This window comes from Physella acuta, unplaced genomic scaffold, assembly GCF_028476545.2.
Source record: "Physella acuta isolate Inbredline_101_S28 unplaced genomic scaffold, ASM2847654v3 ptg000797l, whole genome shotgun sequence".
Taxonomy (NCBI): Eukaryota; Metazoa; Mollusca; class Gastropoda; family Physidae; genus Physella; species Physella acuta.
Window position 1 is genome coordinate 184,757 of NW_026732315.1, and position 27,012 is coordinate 211,768.

A 27,012-nucleotide genomic window follows, 5' to 3' on the forward strand; every position below is an offset into this window, starting at 1 on the left:
AAAAATAATTTATTATTGTGTTGGCTTATCTTGTTGCTCAAGCCTTGGATCTCTGGTGCAGTCCTAATCTAAATCTAGCGTCTACTTAGATCTAAATTCTAGATCTACATACATAGCTTTAGGTGGGCAAAACTCATTATTTTATGATCATTAGTCTATGTATCACTAGATTTTACTAAAATCTCTAAACCTATAGTCGACAGGTTCAGTTTGTGTAAAGTGTAAAGTGTAAAGTAAAGTTAAAGTTAAGTGTAGATGTAAGTCGTAAGTCACTGTTGTGTTTGACTGTAGTCTAGTCTAGTTGTGTCTGTAGTGAGTGTAAAAGTGTGTGTAGTCAGTAAGTGTAGTCATCTGTACTGTAATAATTAATAATTAATTATAGATCTAAGTGTAGTAGTTACTAGTTAGTGTGGTTAAGTAAGTGTAGTTTAGTGTAGACGTGTAGAATAGCTGTAATGAGTGTAAACTGTAGAGAGTAGTGTAAGTGTAGGACTGTTGTAGTTTGTTCAATGTTAAGTTAGTTCTGAGTACAGCTACAATGGTCAGTTCAGTCAGGCAGATTCAGGATATCGTTGTTTTAGATCTGAAAAATAGGTAATCTATCGTTTTAGTGTTTTAGGTACGTAAAATTGCCCGCGACTAGTAATGTGAAAAACAGGTGACTCCTTGATTTAAATTTTAATAATTATTTCACATTTTGAGGAGGATTTATGTTTTGAGAAGATACAAAAATGTTTCCTTGTTTCATTTATGTACCTGTTTTTAAACAACTGAATTAAAACTTTTCAGTAATAAATGAAGACTAGCGATGTTTCCAACAGATGCAACCATGCTCATTTACTATAGCAGCCATCTTGTTTATTTTTTTTTTATTGTAAACTTATAGCGCAAGATTCAGGGGAAGCCACTCTAACTTACAGATGGCCGCTTTTTATATAGCAAATCCTGCTCGCAAACACTGCTGTTTAAAGTTAATTTTTTGCCTATATTGATATATTTAACCATTGATTTAGGTTTATTATTCATTTATCTATAATATTTGACACAAATATATCACAATATACTTCTATTAAAGCCTTGACAATGAGGTCAATTTTTCATACATTACTAGCCGCAGGCGATTTTACGTACCTAAAACGATAGATTACCGAATCTTGATAACTACTAGCCAGTACTAGGGATCTATAACTAGATCTACTATAACTACTATAACTAATATTAACTATAGTATAAGAAATCAACATGGTCATGTGGCAATATTAATATTATATAGGCCTAGGCCTATATAAAATACGAAGTGTCTATTCTCAGTCGACTGTGAATTGCCGTATTAGGGCTATTCACAGCCTAGTATAGACTATAGAGGCCTATTAATTAATTTTTATTTGTATTGATGTGTATTTTGTTTTCAAAGGCAATTTATCATAACTGGTCATAACCTGCAAGTTTTTTTATTTCTATACAGGTTAGATGATCATGACATTGTGAGTCTCTAATTATGGATGAGTACTCAATGGAGTTTGTAGCAGAAGGCCTGGCAAAGGAGAACTTTGAACTTTTGTATCAGTTTTATCAGTCTCGAGATCTTTGTGATGTTGAGATTAAGGTAAGTAACCATTATTTTAATTTACATTAGATTTTACCTAATCAAGGGTTTGAAATCTTTTTGTAATGTTTATATTTTCTAAAATTTAAATAATAGTGTCATTTCATAAATTCTTCTTTTTAATTGAAATATATATTGGACTTATCTCACTGAAGTGAAAATAATATTTTTTATTCTGAAACCTTTAAAGCTAGTAGCGGTATACACAAACTTTGTTAACACGTTGTATTTTTGTCCAGTCAATTACTGTCAATCCTGATTTACAGTTTCTATTTAAGAAAGGAGTTGAAGTTATTTTAAGAGTGCTGTAAGATCAGCTGAATAATTTCAGACCTCTAATTTAATGAAGTTCCTAAAACATTGTTAATTAATCACGTTAATTGAATAACACATAATAAGTACTAAAACTTCTAAAAGCAGGAATTTTTAAAAATAAATGAGTGCAGATTTATTAACTTTATTGAACACTAGTTGACTAGTAGCTTGACAGGAAATTATAAAATGTTAACTTTGTCTTATTTTGGAAAACAAACAATAAACGAGATGTAGTCAGAATTAAGACCAACGCTTGTCTAGGACTTTCCCCACCCAAAAATACTTATTCTACATGTTATATGTAAAGTGTGAATCCTGGCTTTCTATACTATGCTTAAAAGTGCTGGCAAATTACATAAAGAATATAAATCATACGAGCCGACCCGTGGCATATCATACGCCGCTATTTAGTTGTTGTTTTTTCTACTTTTCAGTAATTCATAATTTGTGAATTCGACAGTACTAACGCTGCCACTGAAAATATTTCGTTAAATGCTTGTAAACATTTAGCATGAACCACAGCTCACCAGACCATGTAGGTGTGGGGGTGGTAGGGAGCACGTTTACAGCTTGTTTTCTAGCGTTTCCCAGAAGAGAAGAATTATATATATAGATTAGATATATTCACTGGGCATATGCATACTGGATTTAACAGTAAACAAAAGGTTTAGTTTAGAATGTTAGGTTTAGGGCCAATTTGTAATCAACATGGGAAGGGGGGGTGGAGGTAAATGTCCTGTTACCTACCACATCAGCACTAACTGTCTTGCCATTAAACATCAAGAGTTAAATGTGAACAGTCCTCCCCTTTATCCCCCACAATTCTTGATCAGTGCACTGTTTCATGTAGATCCACACTAGCAGTGATTGTCTTGCCATTAATAAACATCAAGAGTTAAATGTGAACAGTCCCCCCCTTTATCCCCCACAATTCTTGATCAGTGCACTGTTTCATGTAGATCCAGACCAGCATCCACCATCTACTTTGACATTTAAAAAAACCCATTTCTATTCCAGGTTGGAAATAAGATTTTTCACTGCCATCGCCTGGTGCTTGCCTGTGTGTCTCAGTACTTCAAAGCCATGTTCAAATCACAAATGGCCGAGTCCAAAGAAAAATCCATCAGCATCAAAGACATAGATGAGGAGGCTATGGATAAACTTATCCAGTATGCTTACACGGCACGGATTAAACTCAGCACAGACAACGTCCAGTCCGTGCTGTATGCTGCATCTATATTACAAATTGAGACCGTTGCAAATGCCTGTAGCAACTTCATGCAATCCCATCTTCACCCATCAAACTGTATAGAGGTAAGATCACGCACTTTGGAAAATGTGCATACTTTTGTTGATCTGATTTTGACTTCCATTTAAACTATACAAGATTATACCAGAAAAAAAAATGTGATGGTTCCGTTAGCAAAAGAAGTAGAGTTCACCTGTTTCTTTAAGCTCTGCTTAAGATTGGATTTTGCGGTCCGTACTATGCCCAGCTGTCTTTACTTTTCCTGATTTCATTCAGTTATGTGTTAGAGAAACGTGGTCTCACTCAACATATAATCACTAGCTCATAAAGTGAACCTGAGACTTTATAGTTAGTTATCGTGCTCATGGGATGAAGTGGTCCAATTGTAGAGCATCCAACTGCTAAGCTATAATGTCTCATTCAAATCTGGATTCAAGTGTCTACACATCCCAGTTCTGATGGGTACCTGACTTACTATAGAGAAAAAAATGTGGCTGAGTATAGTCCTGACCACAGATTACCTTGACATGCCTAGATCATTGAAACAGGTGAACTCTACTTCACTTGCCCCATGGGCCATCAGGAATTTGATTTTACTCATCATGTAATCCAGGGGTCTCCAAACTTTTCACTCCGAGGGCCGCATTGACTATCAAATTTCATTTCGGGGGCCAGTTTCTTCCAGGCATGTCTTTGATTTTTCTGGGCAAAGTTCCTCAGCCATCACCAACAAACGATTTTTCCTTGGACAAAAAGATCTCAGCGGGCCGGATGAGAGGACATCGCGGGCCGCGTCCGGCCCGCGGGCTGTAGTTTGGAGACCCCTGATGTAATCTTCTGATAGACCATGTCCATCTATTTCTCCTTTTGATTTTGAATCTAATGCAAAACACTTTCAGAAATAAAAATTATTATTTCATCCACAGGTACGAAGCTTTGCAGAACTGCACAACCGCGTTGAGCTAATCAAGACAACAGACAATTATATTAGGGACAATTTCATAGCTGTTTCACAAAATGAGGAATTCCTCTCGATGCCCATTGAGATCCTTACATCCCTTGTGTCATCCCCCGACCTGAATGTAGATTCTGAGGAGCAGGTTTACAGTGCCATCATGGTGTGGATTAAACATGACAACGAGAAGAGGAAACCCCATTTACCTGAATTACTGTCAAAGGTAAATTCCCTTTTTAAAACGTTTTTCTTAACTCAGCTTCGCGTTTGTTTGTTTGTTTGGTTGTTTGGATGTTTGTTGTTAAAATTGACATCGAAAATTAGCCCACTTCTGATTGCTCTAGAGACCTGAAATTTGGCATGCATGCTACTTTCGCCTAACAATTTCAGATGCAATCATAAAAACTAGCAATTAGTGACCGTAATTAGCTTAATTTAATTACGCCCCAAGGACCATAAAATTGAGGCCATGATTTCTAAAGATACCGACCAGACTTGAGGCCTATTGACACAGTTACTTCGGCCCCAATCGATGTGAGCGCGCTGGCCGTGATCGTATAGTGGTTAGTACTTCGCGTTGTGGCCGCGACAACCCAGGTTCGAATCCTGGTCGCTCAAGATTTTTAGTCCGTGTATTTATAAACACTTTTTTAAAAACCACGTTTTTCATGTGTAGCAACGGACTAAAAAGGAGAAAATAAAATACTTAAAAAAAACTTTTTAAAAAACCACGTTTTTTATGTGTAGCAACGGACTAAAAAGGAGAACGGACACGGTAACACATTGTTAACGGTGACACGGTTGGTACGCTGGGCATGCTAAAATACACATAAACACGTTTTTCCTTAACTCAGCTTCGCGTTTATTTGTTTGTTTATGGGAGATTTGATCACGTGATTCGTGAGTAGATCTCCACGCCAGCAACGTAAATTACACCCTTTCTCTGTTTAAAGCGTATCGGTCGCTCAAGATTTTTTTAGTCCGTGTATTTAAAAACACTTAGTCAAGTCATACTTAATCAAGTGATTAGATAAAGTAGAAAATAAACTATATAAAAAACTTTTTAAAAACCACGTTTTTCATGTGTAGCAACGGACTAAAAAGGAGAAAATAAAATACTTAAAAAAAACTTTTTAAAAAACCACGTTTTTCTTGTGGACTAAAAAGTAGAAAATAACTATTTACATACATTTGATGACAAAAAACGTGGGTCGGGCAGATGGGTCGGGAAATTTGATGGTGAACGTACCCACGTTTTTTGTCATCAAATGTATGTAAATAGTTATTTTCTACTTTTTAGTCCACAAGAAAAACGTGGTTTTTTAAAAAGTTTTTTTTAAGTATTTTATTATTATTAAACATCATTTGTTGTCGGAATGTTAACTATAAGTAGTGGAAGTATCTTTGAATATGATAATGAGAAAACAGCATTTATCTGAATTAATGTCAAAAGTAAATTCTCTTTTTCTTATACTAAATTATACATAATTTTTTGTTGCAATGTAAGCTAGAATTATCTCTTCATTTAACATTGTAGCATAGATTTACCTAGTTATTCAGTTTTTTTTTTAAAAAGAGTATAGTTCTCTTACTTTCTGTTGCCACTTTTTACAAATAAATTGTATGATAATGGTAAAAGTATTGCACATTTTCTCCATCTAAGCTTTAATCTTTACTGATTGAATCTGATTATCCTAGATTTTGTGAATTGATATTTAGAACCCAGAAACACAATAATTTATTTTATCAAACAAGTCTCTGGAACTACAACACATTGGCTCATTTTTTGTACACTAAAGAGCAAATCTTGATTACCAACACTATTTATTACATAAAGCACAGTTTTAATCTTTATAAAGTCATACCAGTCTGACAAGCTTTGATCAAGTTGCTACTAAGAAAATAGTAAATAGCATACGACTGCTAACTCAAAAGTCTCACGTTTGAATCAGGTTTAAATTCTGGAAATGTCCCAGCTCTAATGGGTACTTGATTCATGTTAGAGAAAGAAAACGCGGTTGGGCATAGTGACCACACTATGCTGAGATCACAGAAACAGGAAAACTCTACTTCACTTGCCCCATTGACCATCAGTTTGAAATGAAACTTAACTTTTTTCTAAGCATATGTTTTAATTTTATTTTGTTCAACTTTCTTGCTAGGTGAAATTGCCATTGCTTGACCCAGTGTTTTTGATGACGAAAGTTGGACCAGATGAAATGATAAACAACAGTTTTGAGTGTCGAGATTTGGTCAATGAAGCTATGTCCTACCGCATGTCCATAGCCAACATAGTTCCAGAGGTCAAGATAACAGAAAGGTCGCGCCCACGTAAAAGTTACGCAGGTCAGAATTTATTTTTTATTAATTAAAATTTCATCTAATTAATAGAAATTTTTTTTTTATTTTTTAATGTTGAAGAAACAAGTTTTTAGTGCTCTAGAAGCAAGTTGAGCCTGCTTGTCAAAAATTCAGTTGGACTTGTTTTGAATCTGTGTCATGCCCCTAAGTTTAAAGAGTACCTTATGTCAGTCATGTAATAAAGTCTAGTATAGCTGAACAATGTTCTGGCCACGGAAGTTGGTCTGGTTTTCTAAAGTCAACATAGCTCTATCAAAAGTTAAATGGCAGATACCCAATGGACTTGGATCATCTCATATTATTGAAATCAGACACTCTATGATTTTTTAAAAAATCCACTTTACCCAATATTTTTCTTGTGTATATGTTTTTCCATATTTTTAAGGTAAATGTATTGTATTATCTTTCTGGTATATACCTTTTTATCAATATTTCAAAGGTATATACCTTTTTTTTCAATATTTTAAAGATGTAGGCCTCTTACTTTTTATTCATATTTTTAAAGTGCATGTATTGCATAATTGTACAGGTGTACTATTTTGTGTTGGTGGCCGAGGGGCCTCTGGGGACCCATTTAAAAGCATAGAGTGCTATGACCCACGCCAAGACAAGTGGTTTCCTGTTGCAGACATGACAACCAGACGTCGACATGTTGGTGTCTGCTCCTACAATGGTAGGATTCAATCTGTTGAAATATTTTTTTTGTTTTTTATGGGCTATTTTAGAAATATTTGTGCTACAAGGTGATTAGGACAGGAAAGTGTCAAAATGTGAAGAAGATTGTAGAGGTGAAGTCTTGACAAAAGGCTATGAATGAAACAAAAAATAAAATGTGGGGAAGCCAAAATTAGCTAAAACTTCACTTAAGTTTAAGGGACTGTTGAAGTGATAAAGCGTTTGACTGCTAACCAGAAAGTCTTGAGTTCAGATCCTGGTCTTAAGTGTGTAAGATGTCATTGAGTCCACCCAGCTCTGATGGGTACCTGGCTCACGTTGGGGAAAGTAAACATAGCTGGGTTAAATGCTGACCACACTATCCCTTCTTATGCAGAGGTCAATAAAACAGGTGAACTTCACTTTATCTGCCCAAGGTCCATAAGGTTTGAAAGGGTACTTTTACCTTGTGTTCACATAGGCCTCCTTGCTTACTTAATCTTTTTAACTCCCTGTGGCAGAGGCGTAGCGAGGGGGCTGGGCGGGGGTGCGGACCGCACCGGGTGACACCATTTAGGGGGGTGACACCAAGGCAAAAAATAGCAAAATATATAGAGAAAAACTTGAGGGGGGGGTGCAAATCGAAACTTTGAGGGGGGGGGGGGTGCAAATCGAAAATTTGAAAGTTTGTCGCTACACCTCTGGGGTGTGACACCATTAAATGCCGCACCGGGTGACACCCGACCTCGCTACGCCACTGCCCTGTGGTATACAAGACAGCATCAAAACTCCCCAATTATTTTTCACATTGTTTTAAATGAATTTTTTAGAACTTTTTTAGTTATATTTCCTTTGTCTCAACTGTTTTAAAATAATCCTTGCCAGGTTTGTTGTATGCTGTTGGCGGCCATGATGGATCTGATCACCTTCGCAGTGGGGAAATGTTTGACCCCAAAACCAACACCTGGAAACCTATAGCTCAAATGGAGACTTTAAGGTTAATAGCACTACGGCTGTAGGGTTTGCTTCCAATTTTCTATCAGTGTTTAGGTAGAAATCATTCAAAGCTTAGACATGAGGATTTTATGTTGAAGATTCGTTTAGCATGTCAAATGATGTGTAGATTGTTTGAGTTTGTTTTAATTTTTTTTAATTAACAATCATGAAATAGTTTGAGTTTGATTTTTTTTACTTGGGATAATGCTTGCCCAAGCAGTAGAGCTTATCCAAATATCTCAAAATCTATTCTCGGATTCACATCTGTAGAACTTCTTGAGTTCATGATGGGCACATGAATCATATTAGGGAAAATATAGGTTGCTGGACAAATTTCTGACCACACTATCCATTCATATGCCATGCTCACATAAACAAATAAATTCTACTTTGTTTTTACTATTTACTCACAAGTCAGAAAGAGTAACTTTTTATTTAAAGGTTTCATAAATGATTTTATTTTTCAATTTAAAATCACCAAATGACAAGCGCTAGTAGGTTGATACATTTTTTCTTTTTGTGTAATTTAAAAAAAATTTAAACAGCACATGATTTTAACCTCCATGGATTTGTTTTATAATTTTTGAAAACAGGAGAGGAATAGCTCTGGCATGTCTGGGTGATGTGATCTATGCTGTAGGTGGCCTGGACGACGCAACATGTTTCAACACAGTGGAGAGGTACGATCCAGTCAGAGACAGCTGGAGCTTTATTGCACCAATGGATACACCCCGGGGAGGCGTTGGTGTTACCACTTTAAAGGTAAATTATACGCTGTAAACCCTCGGCGAGGCGTTGATGTTACCACTTTAAAGGTAAATTTTACACTAAAACCTCGGTGAGGCGTTGATGTTACCACTTTAAGGTAAATTATACACTGTAAAACCTCGCTAGTTGGTGTTACCACTTTAAAGGTAAATTATACACTGTAAAACCTCGGTGAGGCGTTGATGTTACCACTTTAAAGGTAAATTATACACTGTAAAACCTCGGTGAGGCGTTGATGTTACCACTTTAAAGGTAAATTATACACTGTAAAACCTTGCTAGTTGGTGTTACCACTTTAAAGGTAAATTATACACTGTAAAACCTCGGTGAGGCGTTGATGTTACCACTTTAAAGGTAAATTATACACTGTAAAACCTCGGTGAGGCGTTGATGTTACCACTTTAAAGGTAAATTATACACTGTAAAACCTCGTTGAGGCGTTGGTGTTACCACTTTAAAGGTAAATTAAACACAGTAAACAGTAAGATTGGTATGTAGCTATTATAACTCATTGTACTCATTTCTAAAAAAAAAAGTAGAAAATCATTAGGGTGTTAAATACTTTATGAATTCTGTCTAGTTTTAGTTTGTTTCATTAATCATGGCTGGGAAAATTGTTAACCAACCAAGAAATGAATAAAGTTGGCATCCCATGGTTTAAAAGTTTAATCGCAGATCTCATTGCTCTTTAATTGTCATTAACATAAACTGATTTTCTTCAAACCAAACTAGGCTTATAGATCACATTAAGTAAAAGCTGATTACAAAATTCTGTTGAACCACTAGGGGGTGAGGTCATCCAATTACGTCTACAAAATATCATTAAAATTACTACCCCTAAACACCCCACCCCATCTCCTTGTTACCTCATTCTTTCTCCCCCACCCTCTCATGCTTTCACTATTGAGAAAATTTCTGTTTTAAAAAACTTACCATTCATATGTTTCACATGTTTTAAAATACGTACCATGTGCATGTTTGACAGGGTCAGCTCTATGCCTTAGGGGGAAATGACGGCACTTGTTCCCTAGACAACTGTGAGAAATATGATCCCTATTTGAACAGATGGAGTCCTATTGCACCAATGCACAAAAGAAGAGCTGGGGCGGGTGTAGCTGTATTAGACAACTACATCTATGTTGTAGGTAAGGCAAGCTATGCACATGTTGGGAGTAAGCCAAACTAAACTTATCGCTGTAGTTGAGAAAGTTTGCATTTGATGTTGACAAGTCAAACTCTGTTTATGTTGGGAGCATGGTAAACTAAACTGCTGAATTTTAGAAAATGTGTGTATGTTGTACGCAATTCAACTTATGTTTATTTTAAATCCACATAAGTAATTTTGTGTGGATTGCTTTCATTTTTTAGTGCAAGTGTTTTAACATAAAAGCTTAATTTTAAAATTTTAACATTACACTTGAATAGAGTTTTACAACATAAACCTAATCAAAGTATAAATTAGATTTTATTTCATCTCCTTTGTGTCCTCCAGGTGGATTTGATGACAATTCTCCTCTGGACTGCGTTGAAAAGTATGACCCTAAACTGAACAAGTGGTCATTTGTGGGGAGCATGTCTTGTTGTCGAGGTGGAGTTGGTGTCAGTGCTCTTGGGGGGCGTCTTTATGCAGTTGGCGGTCATGATGGTTCCAACTATCTCAACTCAGTGGAAGCATATGATCCACTTACTAATAAGTAAGTTTTTGGACAGTATAAGAATTAGTATAAGAATTAGTAAAAATAGCATTCAGTCTGCTTTCTCTGCCTGCGTTTTTAATTGTAATATTGAATTTGATTTCCTGAAACTTGGTTAAGTATTCCATGTTAGCACATTATGCGCCATATGGCCCATAAATGTCAAGATGTTATGCGCCAAAAGGCCAGTTCACTCTGACTTCAGCTTGTTTTTCTTTTTGGATTTGCTTCCATTCCCATTGTCCACCCAAAAACAAACTACACGGCAGCTGTATTTGGAATTTTGCATTCCTAACTGGGTTGCTGTCCCCAGTTAATAAGCCTCATGTGCCTAAGGGTCAAAACTCTTGGAGTTAGCTATCATTCATCTGCTCTCTCATCCGTCCATGTTGTTCCCTAGTATTTACAATAATGTACAGCCCTGGAAGTCTGTATTGAATAAACATTAGGGTAAGAGAGATAGAGTTGATTCAGTCTGTAGACATTCCAAACATGAAGCCTGGGTTAAGCTTGCTGGGTAAACTACAGGCCACAGAATTCATTCCTGCTGTTGTGATTTGTGAACTCTGCTTCTTCTGATTTGTTACACATGGGGTCATCACTGGTACTTGGTGTCTTGAAATGGTTTGTTGCATTTAGTAAACCGCAGGCTTATAGGGCTACAGGACATTTCCTACCCCCCCCCCATCCACCAATATGGAATCCTGATTCTAACTCTAACTCATCATACCAATATATTACCTTAATCCTAACCTTAAGACAAAGACGAAAAACCTAAGAATTTGACTCACCCTAAAATAAACCCAGAATCAAACCCAACTCTAGACATTGATTTAAGCCTGATCCTAACCCTAGCCTTAACCCTAGCCCTTGCGCTAACCCTAGACCTAGCCCAAACTCAAACCCTAGCTCTAACCCTTGCTGAACCTTAAGCTATGCCCGGGGGGTAATGTCCTACTGGGCGGGGGGGGGGGGGGGTAATTACTCCAGGGGGGTATTGACGGGGGGGGGGGGGTTCCCGGCTTAAATTGGCAAAAGCACATTAATGTAATACATTTTTTGACTGTCTGTTTATCCAGATGGGAACCAGCACAAGGCATACAGCAGTATCGAGCCGGTGCGGGCGTGACCTACTGCGACTGCTCCCCAAAGTTGCTACGGCAAGTTACATCAGCAAACTCTACAGGCCATTTATAACATCATTTTGTAAAGATTTTAATTTTTTTTTATAAGAGGAAAAGCAATTTTTGTATATAAATAAAGCACATCATAATAATGATCGGTCTAAATACATTTATATAAAAAAAATTTATGATCAAATTTTATGGTTTAGGGCACTTTCATCTTTTATGAAAAATAATAAACAGAAAGCTTGAATTAAAAAAATACTTTGCTTTTAAACACAGTAAAAAAAAAAACAACTTTTAAACATCTGTTATGATTCTAACTATAACTATATCTAAATAATTAAAATATTCTTTCATTTTTTTTAATACATTTTTCTAACCAATAATTTACAAACCCTCAGAAATCTTTTATAACTTTTTGTCGCAACCTGTTTGTCCAAATTTGTAACCAAAACTCTAGTTATAGAAACTGTGATAGAGAAATCTACAGCAAACTATCTTGATATTATTTTCTGTATGTTGTTATAGTGAAACATCTATTCTCCTTGTGATTTCACCTACAGCTAAAACCTATTTTAAATTGAGAGGGGGTTATAAATTGAAATCATGCATCATCTCATGGTTAAAATATATTGGTTACCTTTGACCTTTGTTATCTTGCAGCCAACAACTCCATGTTTTAAATGAGTACAAATCCTGGCAGGACTGCTTCAAAGTTGATTTAAAATCCGACTATAGTATAGTTGATACATCATGAAGGAGAGAGTCCTTTTATCAAACACTCTTTTGTTTTTTTAAGTATGATGTTAGTTTCAAGATTTGAAAAAAAAAATTTCATGAAGCTAGAAAATCATGAAATAATATTGTTGAAAAGCTTTTGTTCCATTTATTTTTTAAATTCCAGTTACATTTTTTATCTGTAGCGATTGTTTAATAGGTTGTAAGAAACAAACACTCACAAATTTGGTGGCTTGCTGCTTAATTTTTTTTTTTTAATTTAAATATTGCATGGCATGCTTTCTCGCATGAAATTAGCAGAACATGTGTCAACTTTCTTTCAATTTCAAGCTGTCAGTTTCTTTATGAATAGTTCCTTTTTTTTCTTCAGTTTTCTGTTCTGTATAACCATTTTTTATTTTAAAGCACTTGAATTTAGAAAATGTAAGAAATAGAACTACTCTTCTCTGGTGAATGATCTCTAGTTGTTAGAAAATGCCATTAATTTGATATTACTTGGTTAAACAAAATTTGATTTTTTACATTATAATCATACAAAACTAATTTGTTTGGATTTTTTTTTGTTACACAAAGTAATTTTAGGTTTTAAATAAAATGTATAATATTAAAACCTAAAATACAAATTGATTATTAATTACAGAATAATTCAACAAATGTTTCATAACAAATAGCTTGTTTTGCTAATCGGTATAATTTGAACACTGTAATAATGTTAATCAAACTATGTTAATCTAACTGAAAATTTTTATTAAGTATGTAATTTCCTTAGCCTGTTCATTGTTTCAAGAGGACAATTTTACTAACATTATACTCTTATAGAGTTTTATAAAGTACACAATTGCTTTGTCTACTAAACAGGAAGTCATACATAAGTGGGCTATTTGCCATCAGGGTAAAAAAAAAAACCTCTGCCTTAATTTTGGCCAATGTGTTTGTGTGAGCTAATGATTTTGTTCCCAATAAACTTTGTACAGATTTATTACTATGACAGAATTGAGATTTTTTTTTTTTTTTTTCTGTTTTCCAAACAGGTGTTTTTGTATTTTATTTTCGTTAAAAAAATAGAAACCAATTTTTTGACGATAACAAAACCAATACTACCCAGCTCCAACTGGGTTTAGGTGAAGTATGCAAGTAGAATTATTAACTGTTTCAAATGTATTTAACTCATCCTAGAATGTTTTTTTAAAAGGGGTAACTAACATAAAACGTTGTATTGTGATACCTGTCATGATTCAGAATTTAAAGGGAGAGAAAAAAAATTTTAACATCCTATGGTCAATACTACAATAGGATATACAATAACTTTTTTCCTCTAAAAATGAAATTAATATATATTATTTTAAACTCTGACAAATTAATAATACTTCATGAGTTCATTTTTATCATAAGAATTTCTAAAAGAAACTAACTTGCACTATTTTTTTTTAACATCAGCCTCACTAAGTTTGCATTTTATCAACTGCAGTGGCAGTAATTTTACTGTCACAATAGTTTTTGACATGTTATGTATGTGATAATGATTCACATTTTTATTATTTTAAAGACCTTACTGCAGCATTTCTGTTGTTATCCCTTCAAAATGTAGGACATTGCATCTGTTATCACCTTGTGTTATGTAAATAGTCCCAGTATTCCCCCCTTGTCTATCACTCAGCACATTGTCTTGTTTCATTCACCACTGACAGTAGTGGTAGTATAAATGGATTTGTTGACACAGCTTGCATTTTTTTTTTCAATCGTCTTTCATCCATACTCATTAACAAATCTGTGAACAGTCATTAATTATGTGTATGTATATATATATTTTTTTAAACAAACTGATGCTGCCTTTAACATTTTTTTAGTGCTTTGCTAATCGAAGGGGCTAAGGCTGTGTTATATTGTCTTAATGTTTTCAATCTATTTAATCAAAAATCCAAGTTAGGTCATTATTCCAGTGATTACTGATGTTTCAATTTTTACAACGGGTGTAAAAAAAATTTACAACGGTTGTAATTAAAATTGTCTGTTCTTGATCCTTATTAAAAAAGCATGCATTATTTAAGGGCATTAACTGGGGGGCAGGTTATACTAACAATATAAATCTTTCGCATTGGAAGATTCTTTAGAGTACTACCTATTAAAATGTTAACAAACTAAATCCTGGCTTGGTAGAAATAGGAACGTCATTTTAATTTAACAATTGTATAAATGTCTGTTACATGATGTAATTTTAGTAATGTTATAGAATAAATATAGACAATAAAATCCCTCTATATTAGCTGACTCATTATTTTTTTGTTCTTGTTTCTTTGAAGATTCTCACGTGAGCTATGGGACAACCAAACTGCTGGGAAATTACAAAAGAATTGTTTGTTTTTTAAATGTCCTGTTTCCCTCCATCAGAACTGCCTTTAGTTTACAAACAATTTAAATTTATCCTAATTTGTGCCACTGTGTGAGGTGGCAGAGGGAACGTTTTCAGTGACCAAAAGTATACACAGTTGAAAACTGCATAAAAAGTGCGCAAGGGTCTTTTTGTTTTCTAAAATTGAGCATTTATAGACGTTAAAAATTTGTTTGTGTTAGCGTATTTTTTCTTCTGTTTGCGCAGTTTTCCATTTGCGCATTTGTCTGGTAACCAACATTTTCAGATATATTTTAACGCAGTATAAAAACTTTTCAACAGTTTTTTAATGAGGATGTAACAAGAAAATTTCCACAAAATGATCTGATTCAATATTGTAATGTGCCTTGGGTGGGGGTTCCGGTTTGTGATGTTCTATCAAGTGAGAGAAGTTGTCTACTGTAAGCCTGCTCTGTATAATATTTGGAGTAGGGATAGACTAGTTTTATCATAGGTTGTCTATTGGATTTCATGTAGGTTGAGGATTTTGATCCCCAAAAATCCTAAATCATCCCCTTACCCCATAGTTAAAAAATGTCATGAAAAATGTCAATGAACAATAAGAACATGATAAGAATTAATGGATTAAGATTTCAGTTATGCACGACCCCACAAAGTAGACCAAAAAAAAAAAATAGCTCTAGCTATTAAAACTGCAAATGACTCTTCAGAACTGAATTCAAGAAAAAAAAACGTTTCAAAAACGCGTTTGAATAACACTTGAATTCATTTTAAATTCTTAAAAAAAATGTGTTTTTTTTTTTTACGCAGCTGCTGCTAAAATATATCTCTTTAATAGGAAAACGCAGACGACTATTTCTTTTCACTTCCGGTAGACATGGTAACAGCTGTCTGTTTCCCAGAATTATTTAACAGAGTGATTAGTTTCTCCATCCCTTTCTTTTTTCCCGTGTGCAGGTTTAGATTTGTCACTGATGTCCGAGCGTGCCTAGCGTAGCTGTAGTTGAAGTAGCCGGCGCTTCTCAGGTGATGAAGTAGCTTGACCGTCGAAACGTTCCGTGCCACTTCCTCCATTCGTAGTTTGTGGTGGTCAATGATTTCCGTTTTTTTATTAGATGACTGCGGTTTTAAAAACTGCATCGCCCTGACCGCTGATGAGAGAGGGGAGGTTTTACATTTATTCAGATTTAGCATTTAAAAATTATGGCTTTTGAAATAGCAAATAGCACCCCCCTAAAAATTTCTCCAGGTAATATAAAATAGCAAACTCCCTGTGGCGTTACTAGGAGATGTGCCCAATAAAGCGTTTTTATCCCCTAGTCTACAATCTGATATTACACGTATAAGCTTGTAAGATAGAGTAGTATTATAATCGATAGATTCATTTAGATTAAGACGAATACTGTTTCTTCTAGGGAGGGGGGGGGGGCATCTCTTATGGGTGGGGGGAGGGGTACTGCACTCCAGGGCATGTCCCTCCCCCACAAGGACGAAAAAAAATACATATTTAAAATTTTTAGTGTCCGCCTCTTCTCCCTGAAGAAACACAGGATAAATGTAGGACCTACACGTTTAAAACAAACTTTTTATATCAGCCTCTTCATAATAAACCATTTACTCATAATTATAACACAATGTAATCATTGTAGTTGTAAACTACCATAATACTTTTTTTTTAAATTATAGAATTTTAAATAAAATAATTGTTGTAAACCTACCCCAGGCAGAGTTTCTTCCAGGCATCTCTCCGCCCCCCCCCCCCCCCCCCCTCGAAGAAAATCTACCGTCCCGCCCCCCCCCCCCCCAACGAGATGTAATTTATATATAAAACATATACTTTTAATAGTGTCCACCCCCACCGGAAAATGTAGACCCCCCCCCCCCCCGAAAATATCAAGTGCCCCCCGGAGAAAAAAGTTGGGAAGAAACACTGACCCCAGGTTTAGAAATGTGCCCCCTACGAGTCCGCGACCCATACAGTAAGAAGCTTGTTACCTTGTGGTGCACCCTCTCCTTCCTCATCATCGTCCTCTTCATTTTCATCATCGTCATAGTAGCCATCGTAGGGATTGAGCTGATCACCCGACGTATCCTTCACTTTATCTTTCAAGGTTTTTTTCACCGGGGTGTCAAGAGACTTGATAGTGGGCGCCTCGTCTGTAGTCCCTTCGTCGGCTTTTTTGTTGAGCTCTATAGGATTGTGTTGCAGATGTAAATACGGGTTGTTTATTTCTAATGGGTTAATGTAGTTTCAGCTATGTTTAGCTCTTTAATGTGTTGAGTGTATCGACTTGTGCCCCAAAATGATACCATTAAAGCTATAGGCCCTACTACAATAAATTTAATAAGCTTAACAATACGCGGTATTATAATATTTTTATCGAAACGCATATTGGCCTTAAAGAGGGTCTGGGAGAAATTTTGGCCCTTATTTGAGTTCCGTTAAATTAAAGAAACTGCATTTTAGATACACGGAGACTGCATTTTATCCTGTTAATGTGTTATTCTTAGCAACGAATTATTATATCTGGCATTAGGTCTTAGAACCGCATTTCTTACTAGAGCCGCACTTTTACCCAAAGCCGCATGTTGCCTACCATTGTTCGAAAGTTAGAGATTGTGTGTACGTTTGACTTCTCTAGCAATGCATTAGTACACCTGTTACATTTTTTAATGTTATCATTTTCGTTTCGATAATGAAGGGTAACAAACGAATTAACTTACTTTTGGCCAACTCAGCGTAAGGATTCGGTAAAGGATTTAAGGTGTCGTCGTTTCCGCGGTCTGAGCTTTTTCCTGAAAACGAAAGTAGAACAGGCACACTTGTTAAATGGCCAATGAGTTAAAGCCCATATGTTGTTTTTGTACCAACTTATATGTAAACAATAAATATGAAATATGAAGTGATGGTGTTGTCAGCGCCATTCCTAGCCGCCTTTTCTTATCCGTATTTGTTTGAGTCAGGTACCCACCAGAGCTGGGGAGACTCAGGGACGCCCAACGAATCTAAGTCAGGGTTTTTTTCAGTATTTTTTCCGGGTGGATGGGAGGAGGGCGTGCTTATCCCTTTACAAAAGATGACTAAAATGAACTGATTTAAGCCCGGTAGTCGAACATGAGATTATCATGTTAGAAATCGATACCACACGGCGATTACATAAGGACTGGCATTAGTTATGTTTACTTTATTAATTACCATTTAACATCAAATTAATAACTTAATTATCCGATTGTTCCTTGTCGTCACGACGCAACAAAGGGTTCGTCTACACATGGCGTCACACACCGTGGCGAGGGGTGTTCAGACCTTTGCCATGGTGTGCTAGTGTGATGTTGCGGGGAAGAAGGGGTGGAGGGGACAAAAGAAATGTAACTTAAAACATGAAAAAATCTGATTTGTAAATTTTAAATAAAATGAAAACATTGAAATTTCTGTTCGAATTGTTACATGAGGGGCTAGGACTTCGTGACATCATTTTAAACTGAAATGGGTTGAGGTCTGACGAATGGGGTTGTGGGTAAGATAAGCTAAAACAGATTATTAAAAGAGGATGTGAAACTTGTACTTTTTATTGAAGAGGGTGAAATTTGGAAATGTCATTGGTGAATTGCATGAAAAGGTCTGTATTTTGGCACCTGTATTTCTAAATCTAGAAGCGGATAAGAAGTTGTTTTTATAGAGTGCGTTTTAAAAGTTTAAATATCCCAATGTCTAGACATCAGAAGTAGGTCACAAGTGGCGGGGCTTAACTTTTCGCACGTGCACTTTTTACATTAGTGGCGGATCTTATCTGGACATAGCCACTAAATTACCACTGGTTCAACAGAAAACTAAGCCAACCCCCTTTACCCCCCCCCCCCCCCCCCATATCTACCTTATGTAAATGTGTAAGACCAATTCAATTACCGTAGAAAGAAAAAAACATCGCAAAACAAGCTTTGGACTGGAATCACCAGGGAAAAAGGAGGGTGGGCCGGCCAAGGAAAACATTGAAGAGAACGGTTGAGGAAGAGGGGAAAACAGCTGGGCTCACATGGGCACAGATTAAGGGAGCAGTCCAAAATGTGTGGTTGCAGCCCTTTGCTCCCCAGGGACCACAAAGAAATGATGATGATGAATTACCGTAGTCTAGGTACGCGGCGCGTTTGGTAGCTTTGCTGTGGTTCACGTCCGTGTGCCGATGTAGCCGTCTGTTCACAACTTTACCGGTTTTACAAGCGGACGCCCGGGAGTTTTTCACGTTGTTCGCCTGTACAAGATGTCGATCTTTGTTGTTGTTGTTCGCGGTGGTTGGGCTGCGTCTGGTGGCGGCCTCGTTGTCTACAATCACCGGCAGTATCTTACGTTTGCATTCTGACTTTGATTTGACCGGCTGACGGCTGCTCCAGACTTCGAGCTGTGTTTTTGTGCTGGCGACGGGTGCTGTTATCGATTTTCGACACTGATACATTATAATAAAAGTAATGGTCGATACGCGAAATAATATTTTACTTGTTTCTATACGTTTTAGATGTTTCTTTCTTTTTTTAATTTAGTGATAAACAAATTTACACTTTTCGACTTTAAACAAAAATCTTTTTTATTTTTTTATGGATCACCGCCATCATTTATCATGACCAACTTCCGGTTTCTAATAGGAAGTAATTTTGGCGCCAGTGTTTGAGAGTATTTAAAAAGGATAGAATGATTTACTATTGAAAATCTTTGAATGGGGTTTTAAAAATTGTATTTTAATTAATGTATTGATACTTGATTCCAGAGGAGCTGTCCTATGTGGTGGATTTGGGGAGGAGTTACGCACACCCATCCAATGGGGTGATATAGTACTGTTTATATTTTTTATTGGCGGTGTATTTTTCAGTAGGGAAGCCGTACAGAAATGACGTCATGCTTTTTTTTATTGGGGAAAGTAAAGCGAGTAGTCCTAGTGCCGACCACATTAATACTATCAATATCCCTTCATAAAGTTCATATACCGAGGCAGTGGCGTAGCGAGGTCGGGTGTCACCCGGTGCGGTACTTAATGGTGTCACCCCCAGAGACGTAGCGACCCTTCAAGTTTTCGATTTGCACCCCCCCCCCCTCAAACTTTTGATTTGCACCCCCCGCCCTAAAGCTTTCGATTTGCACACCCCCTCCTCAAGTTTTTCTCTATATATTTTGCTATTTTTTGCCTTAGTGTCATCCCCCTAAATGGTGTCACCCGGTGCGGTCTGCACCCCCCGCCCCCCCCCCCCCCTCCTAGCTCAGTGGCGCAGCGACCCTTCCCGGCCCCCGGGGACAAACTTTTCCATTTGCACCCCCTCAAACTTTCGATGTTCACCCCCCTCAACCTTTCAATTTATTTTTCCAACCCATTTTGGCGCCCCCTAAGGTCGGCGCCCGGGCACATATGCCCCCCCCCTCGCTACGCTACTGCCCTCGCTACGCCTCTGTGCAGAGGTCACAGACAGAGTCGTGGCTAGAGGATGGCAATAGTGCGGGCGTCGACTCTGATGGAGCGCCAAACGGGGTAGAAAAACAAAAATTTAAAAAATAAAGGTTATATAGGGTTTCGTTACTGAATTATATACTGAGTTTTTTAACAAGTAGATTGCTAATGCTACTTGCCTTTACAGGCAGTTTTAGCAGTTTTCTACATCAATTGTGTGACACCAAAATAAAAATTGTTACGGGCAGGGCCGGCGCTACCTATAAGGCGAACTAGGCGGTCGCTTAGGGGGGGGGGGCGCCTAAATGGGTTGGAAAAACAAATTGAAAGTTTGAGGGGGGTGCAAATCGAAAGTTTGAGGGGGGGGGTCCAAATCGAAAGTATGTCCCCGGGCGCCGGGAAGGGTCGCTACGCCTTTGATAATACGGGGGCACGAAAAAAATTGCGGGGGGGGCGCTTTTAATAAGTTTTGCCTAGGGCGCTTAATAACCTGGCGCCGGCACTGGTTACGGGAAAGTGACTGATAAAAACTCCACCAACCATTCAAACGGGGGGGGGGGGGGGAAATCATTAACATGAATAACTTTACATTACACATATAAGTGGGGGTGGGGCAAAATGGATAGTCCTCCCTAGGCTAAAAAAATTCTACTTCTGCTGCTCTATGGACCTAAGTTCGAAAGGCTAACTACTCAAAACCAGTGTTTCTTTTAGACTTTTTCTCCGGGGGGTGGGGTGGACACTGGTAAAAGTATATATTTTCTATATAAATTCCATTTCGTTTGGGGGTGGAGCGCTAGACTTTCTTCGGGGGGGGGGGGGGGGGGGGTAAAGTTTCCCTTTCAAACCTGAAACCTGGGGAAAGTGAAGTAGAGTTCACTTGTTTCTGTGACCTCAGCATATGAAGAGACAGTGTGGACAGCACTATGCCCGGCCGCCTTTACTTTCCCTAACGTGAGTTAGGTACCCATCAGGGTTGGGTGGACTGAGGGTTTCGAACTCGAGACTTAAGGGTTAGCAGTCCAGCTCTCTACCGCTAGACCGCTCCGTCCCCTTATTTTATGTGTACACAATGAATAATAGAGTGTAAAAAAAAACTTAAACATATAAACTACACCTGAGGGGGGGGGGGGGGGTGCCAGGAAGAAACTGATCAAAACTCACTTTAAGTTGGTGCAGTTTTTACTGAATTTTACAATTATTATTTTTTTAGATGACAATGTCTTTCTGTCTGTCTACCTCTCAGCCAGAAAGTAAGAAAATAAACTTCCTTTAGTAAAAGCGTCTTTTTTATTAAAGGAAGTTTTATTTGTTTTCCTTACTGTATTTAATAATAATCATTAAAAAAGTTTTAAAAAACCCACGTTTTCTGATTGAACTAAAAAGTAGAAAATAAACGCTATACATCACAATAATGCAAGCGATCACTCTACTATAAGCGATGAAAAACGTGGGGCGCCGAAGTAAAAGTTATATTACTATTGATTAGATAATACTATTGACTTTTATTAGGGAGCTTGTAGAGAGTCAACAGTATTAGAAACTGTAAGAAAATCACGGCGCCCCACGTTTTTGATCGCTTATAGTAGAGTGATCGCTTGCATTATTGTGATGTATAGCGTTTATTTTCTACTTTTTAGTTCAATCAGAAAACGTGGGTTTTTTAAAACTTTTTTAATGATTATTATTTTCTAGTTTTTAGTCTTTGTTTGTTTGCATTAAAATCTTGCTATCGATTTTATCTTTTCACTTTTTTTGGGTAAACGAAGACAACTCGTAAAAAGACAACTCGTAAAAAACACGTTGTGTTAACACATAGATTTGAACCCGTGTCGAGTGGGATAGCAATCGTGTGCCCAACCACTCGACCATATCGTCTCCCCCAAACTGGCCTACCTCCTGTAAGTTTAAACTCGGTTCAAACTAAATTATCTGCCCCTAAGCCTGTGGCGATGTGGGATCGTTCGCTTCACTGCGCGCGAGGTACGCGTCGCTCGTTTTTTTTCTAATGGCTCGCAGAGGAGAATTATATATATAGATTATATAGCGGTCTAAAATGCTCAATAAAATGTTTCCATTGATCAATTTAGTAATAATAACAATTGAATATTCAATGGTCATCCAAAAGAAAGCTTCCCTGAAAATTTCAGCGCGCTAGCTAACTGGGAAGTGCCAGAAATTTCGATCGCAAGATTTGATTGGAAAGACAAACAAACACAAACACAGAGAAAGCAAGTTAAAGAAAACGTGGGAAAATCATGTTGTTTTAAAGATTTTAAATGTTAAAATTGTATTTGTAGGCATACTTTAAGTAGTATTATATCACCAGCTGGCCAAAGCTGCCTTACATGTTCTTGCGTAAACGTCGCTGATTTATATCCATGATGACTTGAAACTTTTGGACTTTGTCCAGTTAAGCCTCGACACTAATGCAAAAAGTGCAAGCGCGAAAAGTTAAGCCTCCGCCACTTTTTGTCGGCTCCAATGTAATGCATGCACGCACCTTTGAGGGTTAGGGTTCAAAGTAACAATTTTTATAATCTTGTGTATGTGTATGTGTGTGGGGGGGGGGGACTTTTTTGGCGGGGCTTATCTGGACAAGATCCGAATCTTTAACTGAGTAGGCCCTATACTTATTACCTTAAAACACAGACTAAATGTGAATAGAATGTCTTTAATATCCCAATTCAATGAAGTGTTGTTTTTTTAAACGTGAATAGAATAGAATTTAGATTGCCTAGCTAGGGCCCAGGGCCGGCGCTACCTATAAGACGAACTAGGCGGTCGCCTAGGGCGCTGTCCGTAGGGGGGGGGCGCCAAATGGGTTGGAAAAACAAATTGAAAGTTTGAGGGGGTGCAAATAGAAAGTTTGTCCCCGGACGCCGGGAAGGGTCGCTGCGCCTCTGATACTACGGGGGCACGAAAAAAATTGCGGGGGGTGGGGGGAGCGCTTTTAATAAGTTTTGCCTAGGGCGCTAAATAACCTGGCACCGGCACTGCTAGGGCCTAGACCATGCCTTTGACATTCTTATTGAATGGGTTTTTTTTAAAAATATTACTCTTAGTTATGAGAGGCAATGGGAAACACGTTTGAAAAAGAACAGTATTGATCTTTTGGATTCTAAAGGTACCCTCTATTTAAATTAATTGAACCGTAAAAAACGTCAATGCAAAGATTCAGTGGCGAAACTAGAAAAAAAAATGTGTGTGTGTTTGATATCCAAAAAAATTCAATTCCTGCATTTGAAACTGGCTAAATAATTACATTTTAGTTCTTTTGATTACACATATTGATTTAAACGGTTTATATGTCAAGTTATCAATTGTGGATCTGAAGTTTTATGAAAGGAGTGGTGTTAAAATAAAAAATTCGAGTTGCTTCAAAAAAAAAAAAAACGCACCAAATCAGCCGCATTAGAAGGGCCTTTCACAAAAGTTTCTGGAGCCTTATTTCCAGTCGTCAGTTTGTCGGGAGCTAATTAGTTGTTACCTTTTTGTCGGTTTCTGTTTTTAGTCACGTTTAATTTGTCATTCACCTGTTGAATTTGTTTTATCGGTTTTATTTTCAACTCTTTTCTTAACCATGCACGAAAATTGCATTTAAAAAAATATTCTCGATTGTATTCATTCGGGATTTTCGGTCCATTAAACTCGCCCCCTCCCCCTCCTATATTGCGGGGTTCAGCGACACAGTAGTTCCGCCTTTGGCAAAGTTATTCATGACCGCTTTTTATGTTGGCCTAACGTTCTATTCATTTTTTCTTTCTATTTAAATTGTCATGAACTCGTGATCGTGTTTGTCTAAATACCGAATTACTAGCACATATAAGAAAAAACATCTTTTTGCCTAATTTGTATGTGAGAAATGTAGCCTACATTTATTTCAAATAAGATGGCCTGCACAATCTTAATCCAAGTACCATAGCTCTAGGATATATATATATATATATATATATATATATATATATATATATATATATATATATATATATATATATATATATATATATATATATATATATATATATATATATATATATATATATATATATATATATATATATATATATATATATATATATATATATATACCATCTAATATTTGAGAAATGTTATGAAAATATTATCGTTGTCATACGTTCCAGCCACATTTAGACCCAATTAAATTTTACTTTATAGTTCTTTCCACTTTTAAAAGTTAAAAAAATCAAATACATTAAAAGTGTTTATTTTGTGATTTAACTGTGTGTAATAGATTGAAATAATTGTGAGGTCAAGGGAACTCACTCTTCTGTATTAGTTATATTTATAATATTGTTATCTTGAGTGATGTCCCTTGTGTACTTCCTCCCGTCCTCTCTGTGTGTCAACATCGTGGTAGTTAGACCCATTAAATGTGTTATATACAACCACAGGCTTCTGTCGTCAATCTATTATAACTGGCGACGAAAGATAAACATCTACTAGAAAGAGCACCTACTTACGCAAAAAAGAGGTTTGCTAGAGCTTATTAGCTAATTATTTCTAGAATTATGGCGCTGTATGGCCAAATAAAAGAATTTGATGCGAATGATGAAATCATTCAAGATTACCTAGAGAGGTTAAGCTTTTACCTAGAAGCAAACAACGTGACGATAGAAGCCAAAAAGAGAGCTGTTTTGTTAACAGTCATAGGGCCTCAACAATTTAGGCTACTAAAAGACTTATGCGCACCAGCTAATCTAACTACCAAGAGCTTTAACGAGCTGAGCAAATTGCTAACAGACCACCATGCGCCTGTACCATCAAAGTTTCTATGTCGAGCTAGATTTGACAGTAGGACTCGTCAACCAAACGAGTCAATAACAGAATATGTTGCTGCTTTACGTCATTTAAGTAGATTTTGTGAATTCGGCGATACGCTGTCTGACAGACTATGTGAAAAGTTTGTGACAGGTGTAAACAGCCCTGATATTCAAAGAAAGTTGCTGCTCGAGTCAGATCTAAAATTAGAAAAAGCAATACAACTCGCAACTTCAATCCAGCAGTCATCAGATGCGGCGAGATCTTTAGCACCTTCAGGGATCCATGCAGTAAACAGCAGGTTAGTCAATAAACATCAACCCCATCAGAGCATTCCAACTTATGCTAAACAGCCTGCTCGTTCAAATCCTAGATCTAAATCTAGTAATAATTATCAAAAATGTCATCGATGCAAAGGTCCCCATGCATCTCATCGGTGCAAGTTCAAGTCTGCAACTTGTTATAAGTGCAGTGAGCAAGGTCACATTGCTAAGGCCTGCTTCGCAAAGTCTTCGTCTGTTGCTAAATCTAGCCAGTCAAGACAGTACCGCAACCAAAGGCAGCACTATGTTAACTCTCACCAAGACTACCTAACCCAACCAATGAACCACTCTACCTGTGAAAATTCTCAAATTGATTTGCAGCCGGATTTCAACCTGTTCTCTGTGAAATCAATAAGTCATGCTCCCATCAATGTACCAGTTTATATCAACGGTAAGAGCATCAGCTTCCAACTTGACACTGGAGCATCTCTAACAGTCATAACAAAGAAAGATTTTGACGCTGTCACAGGAGGATCAGTGCCTCTACAGCCGTGTCACAAGTGTCTAACAACATACACTGGTGACAATGTTCCGGTAATAGGAGAGTGTATGGTTCATGTAAGTTATAATGGTCAAAGTGTTAAACTTCCTCTTCTTGTGGTTGAAGGAAATGGACCGCCATTACTAGGTAGGAACTGGTTAAGTGATCTTAAGTTAAATTGGGAGAGTATTTGTTCATTGAAGAATGTAAAAGAATCTAGTCTTACTTCACTAGATAAAGTTATATCTGAAAATAAAAGTGTTTTTGGCAATTCAGGTTTACTAAATGATAGAACAGTGAAGTTAAGCATTAAAGACACAAATCCAAGATACTGCAAAGCTAGAGTTCCACCTTATGCAATGAGGAATAAAATTGAAAATGAGCTAAGTAGATTGGAATCTAATGGCATCATAAAGAAGGTAGACTATTCTGATTGGGCAACGCCCATTGTGCCAGTGTTAAAGAAGGATGGTTCTATAAGAATTTGTGGAGATTATAAAACTACACTGAATAAGCAAATAGAGCTAAATAGGTACCCTATACCTAACATTGAGGAAATTTCTTTGAATTTGGCAGGAGGAGACAAATTCACTGAATTAGACTTTAGTCATGCTTACACTCAACTAGAACTGCATCCAGATTCAAAAGTCTATACGACAATAAACACACATAAAGGACTCTACCAATATGAAAGACTATGTTTTGGCATATCATCTAGCCCTGGAATTTTCCAAGCTGTCATGGACAGTATTTTTAAGGACATTCCAAATGTTTGTGTGTACTTTGACAATGTGTACATAACTGGTAAGAATGACACTGAACATCTTAAAACACTTGATAAAGTATTAAAAATTGTTGGTGAAAAAGGTTTAAAGATAAACAAAGATAAATGTCAATTCATGCTGACAGAAATTAGTTTTCTTGGTTATATATTGAGCAAACAAGGCATCAGACCTCAACCTGAGAAAACAAAAGCCATTAAAGAAGCACCCAAACCTGAAAATACCCAACAACTAAGAGCTTTTTTGGGCTTAATAAATTACTATGCAAAGTTCATAGGAAATCTGTCTGGTAAACTATCACCACTGTACAAGCTGCTACAGAAAAATGCAACTTGGCACTGGGGTAAACAACAAGAAGCTGCTTTTAACACAGCAAAAGAGGCTTTGTCTGCTGACACC

At 36.8% G+C, this 27,012-nt stretch overlaps 2 protein-coding genes across 4 annotated transcripts; one reads left to right on the top strand and one right to left on the bottom strand.

Annotated features, from left to right (window-relative positions):
• The first annotated feature begins 22 nt into the window (after positions 1–22).
• LOC131951082 (kelch-like protein 8) lies at positions 23–12,626 on the top strand. 3 transcript variants are annotated; one of them, XM_059313362.1, is made up of 12 exons: positions 23–122; positions 1,466–1,606; positions 2,939–3,235; positions 4,097–4,348; positions 6,288–6,471; positions 7,016–7,159; positions 8,026–8,137; positions 8,730–8,898; positions 9,890–10,049; positions 10,397–10,598; positions 11,678–11,758; positions 12,389–12,622. In XM_059313362.1, the coding sequence occupies exons 2-12, from the start codon at positions 1,499–1,501 to the stop codon at positions 12,480–12,482; spliced, it is 1,803 nt and encodes a 600-aa protein (XP_059169345.1). In that variant the 5' UTR covers positions 23–122; positions 1,466–1,498; the 3' UTR covers positions 12,483–12,622. The 3 variants fall into 3 exon arrangements, with proteins under 3 accessions (XP_059169345.1, XP_059169344.1, XP_059169346.1); XM_059313361.1 differs by having other exon boundaries at positions 31–122; positions 1,471–1,606; XM_059313363.1 differs by having other exon boundaries at positions 31–122; positions 1,471–1,606; positions 11,678–12,626.
• A 2,763-nt stretch (positions 12,627–15,389) lies between these two features.
• Positions 15,390–19,442, bottom strand: LOC131951067 (uncharacterized). Its single transcript, XM_059313334.1, has 4 exons — positions 18,937–19,442; positions 17,538–17,609; positions 16,809–17,003; positions 15,390–15,964 (listed from the first exon to the last, which is right to left on the bottom strand). Exons 1-4 carry the CDS (start codon positions 19,262–19,264, stop codon positions 15,666–15,668), a joined length of 894 nt encoding a protein of 297 aa, XP_059169317.1. The 5' UTR covers positions 19,265–19,442; the 3' UTR covers positions 15,390–15,665.
• Between the last annotated feature and the right edge of the window lie 7,570 nt (positions 19,443–27,012).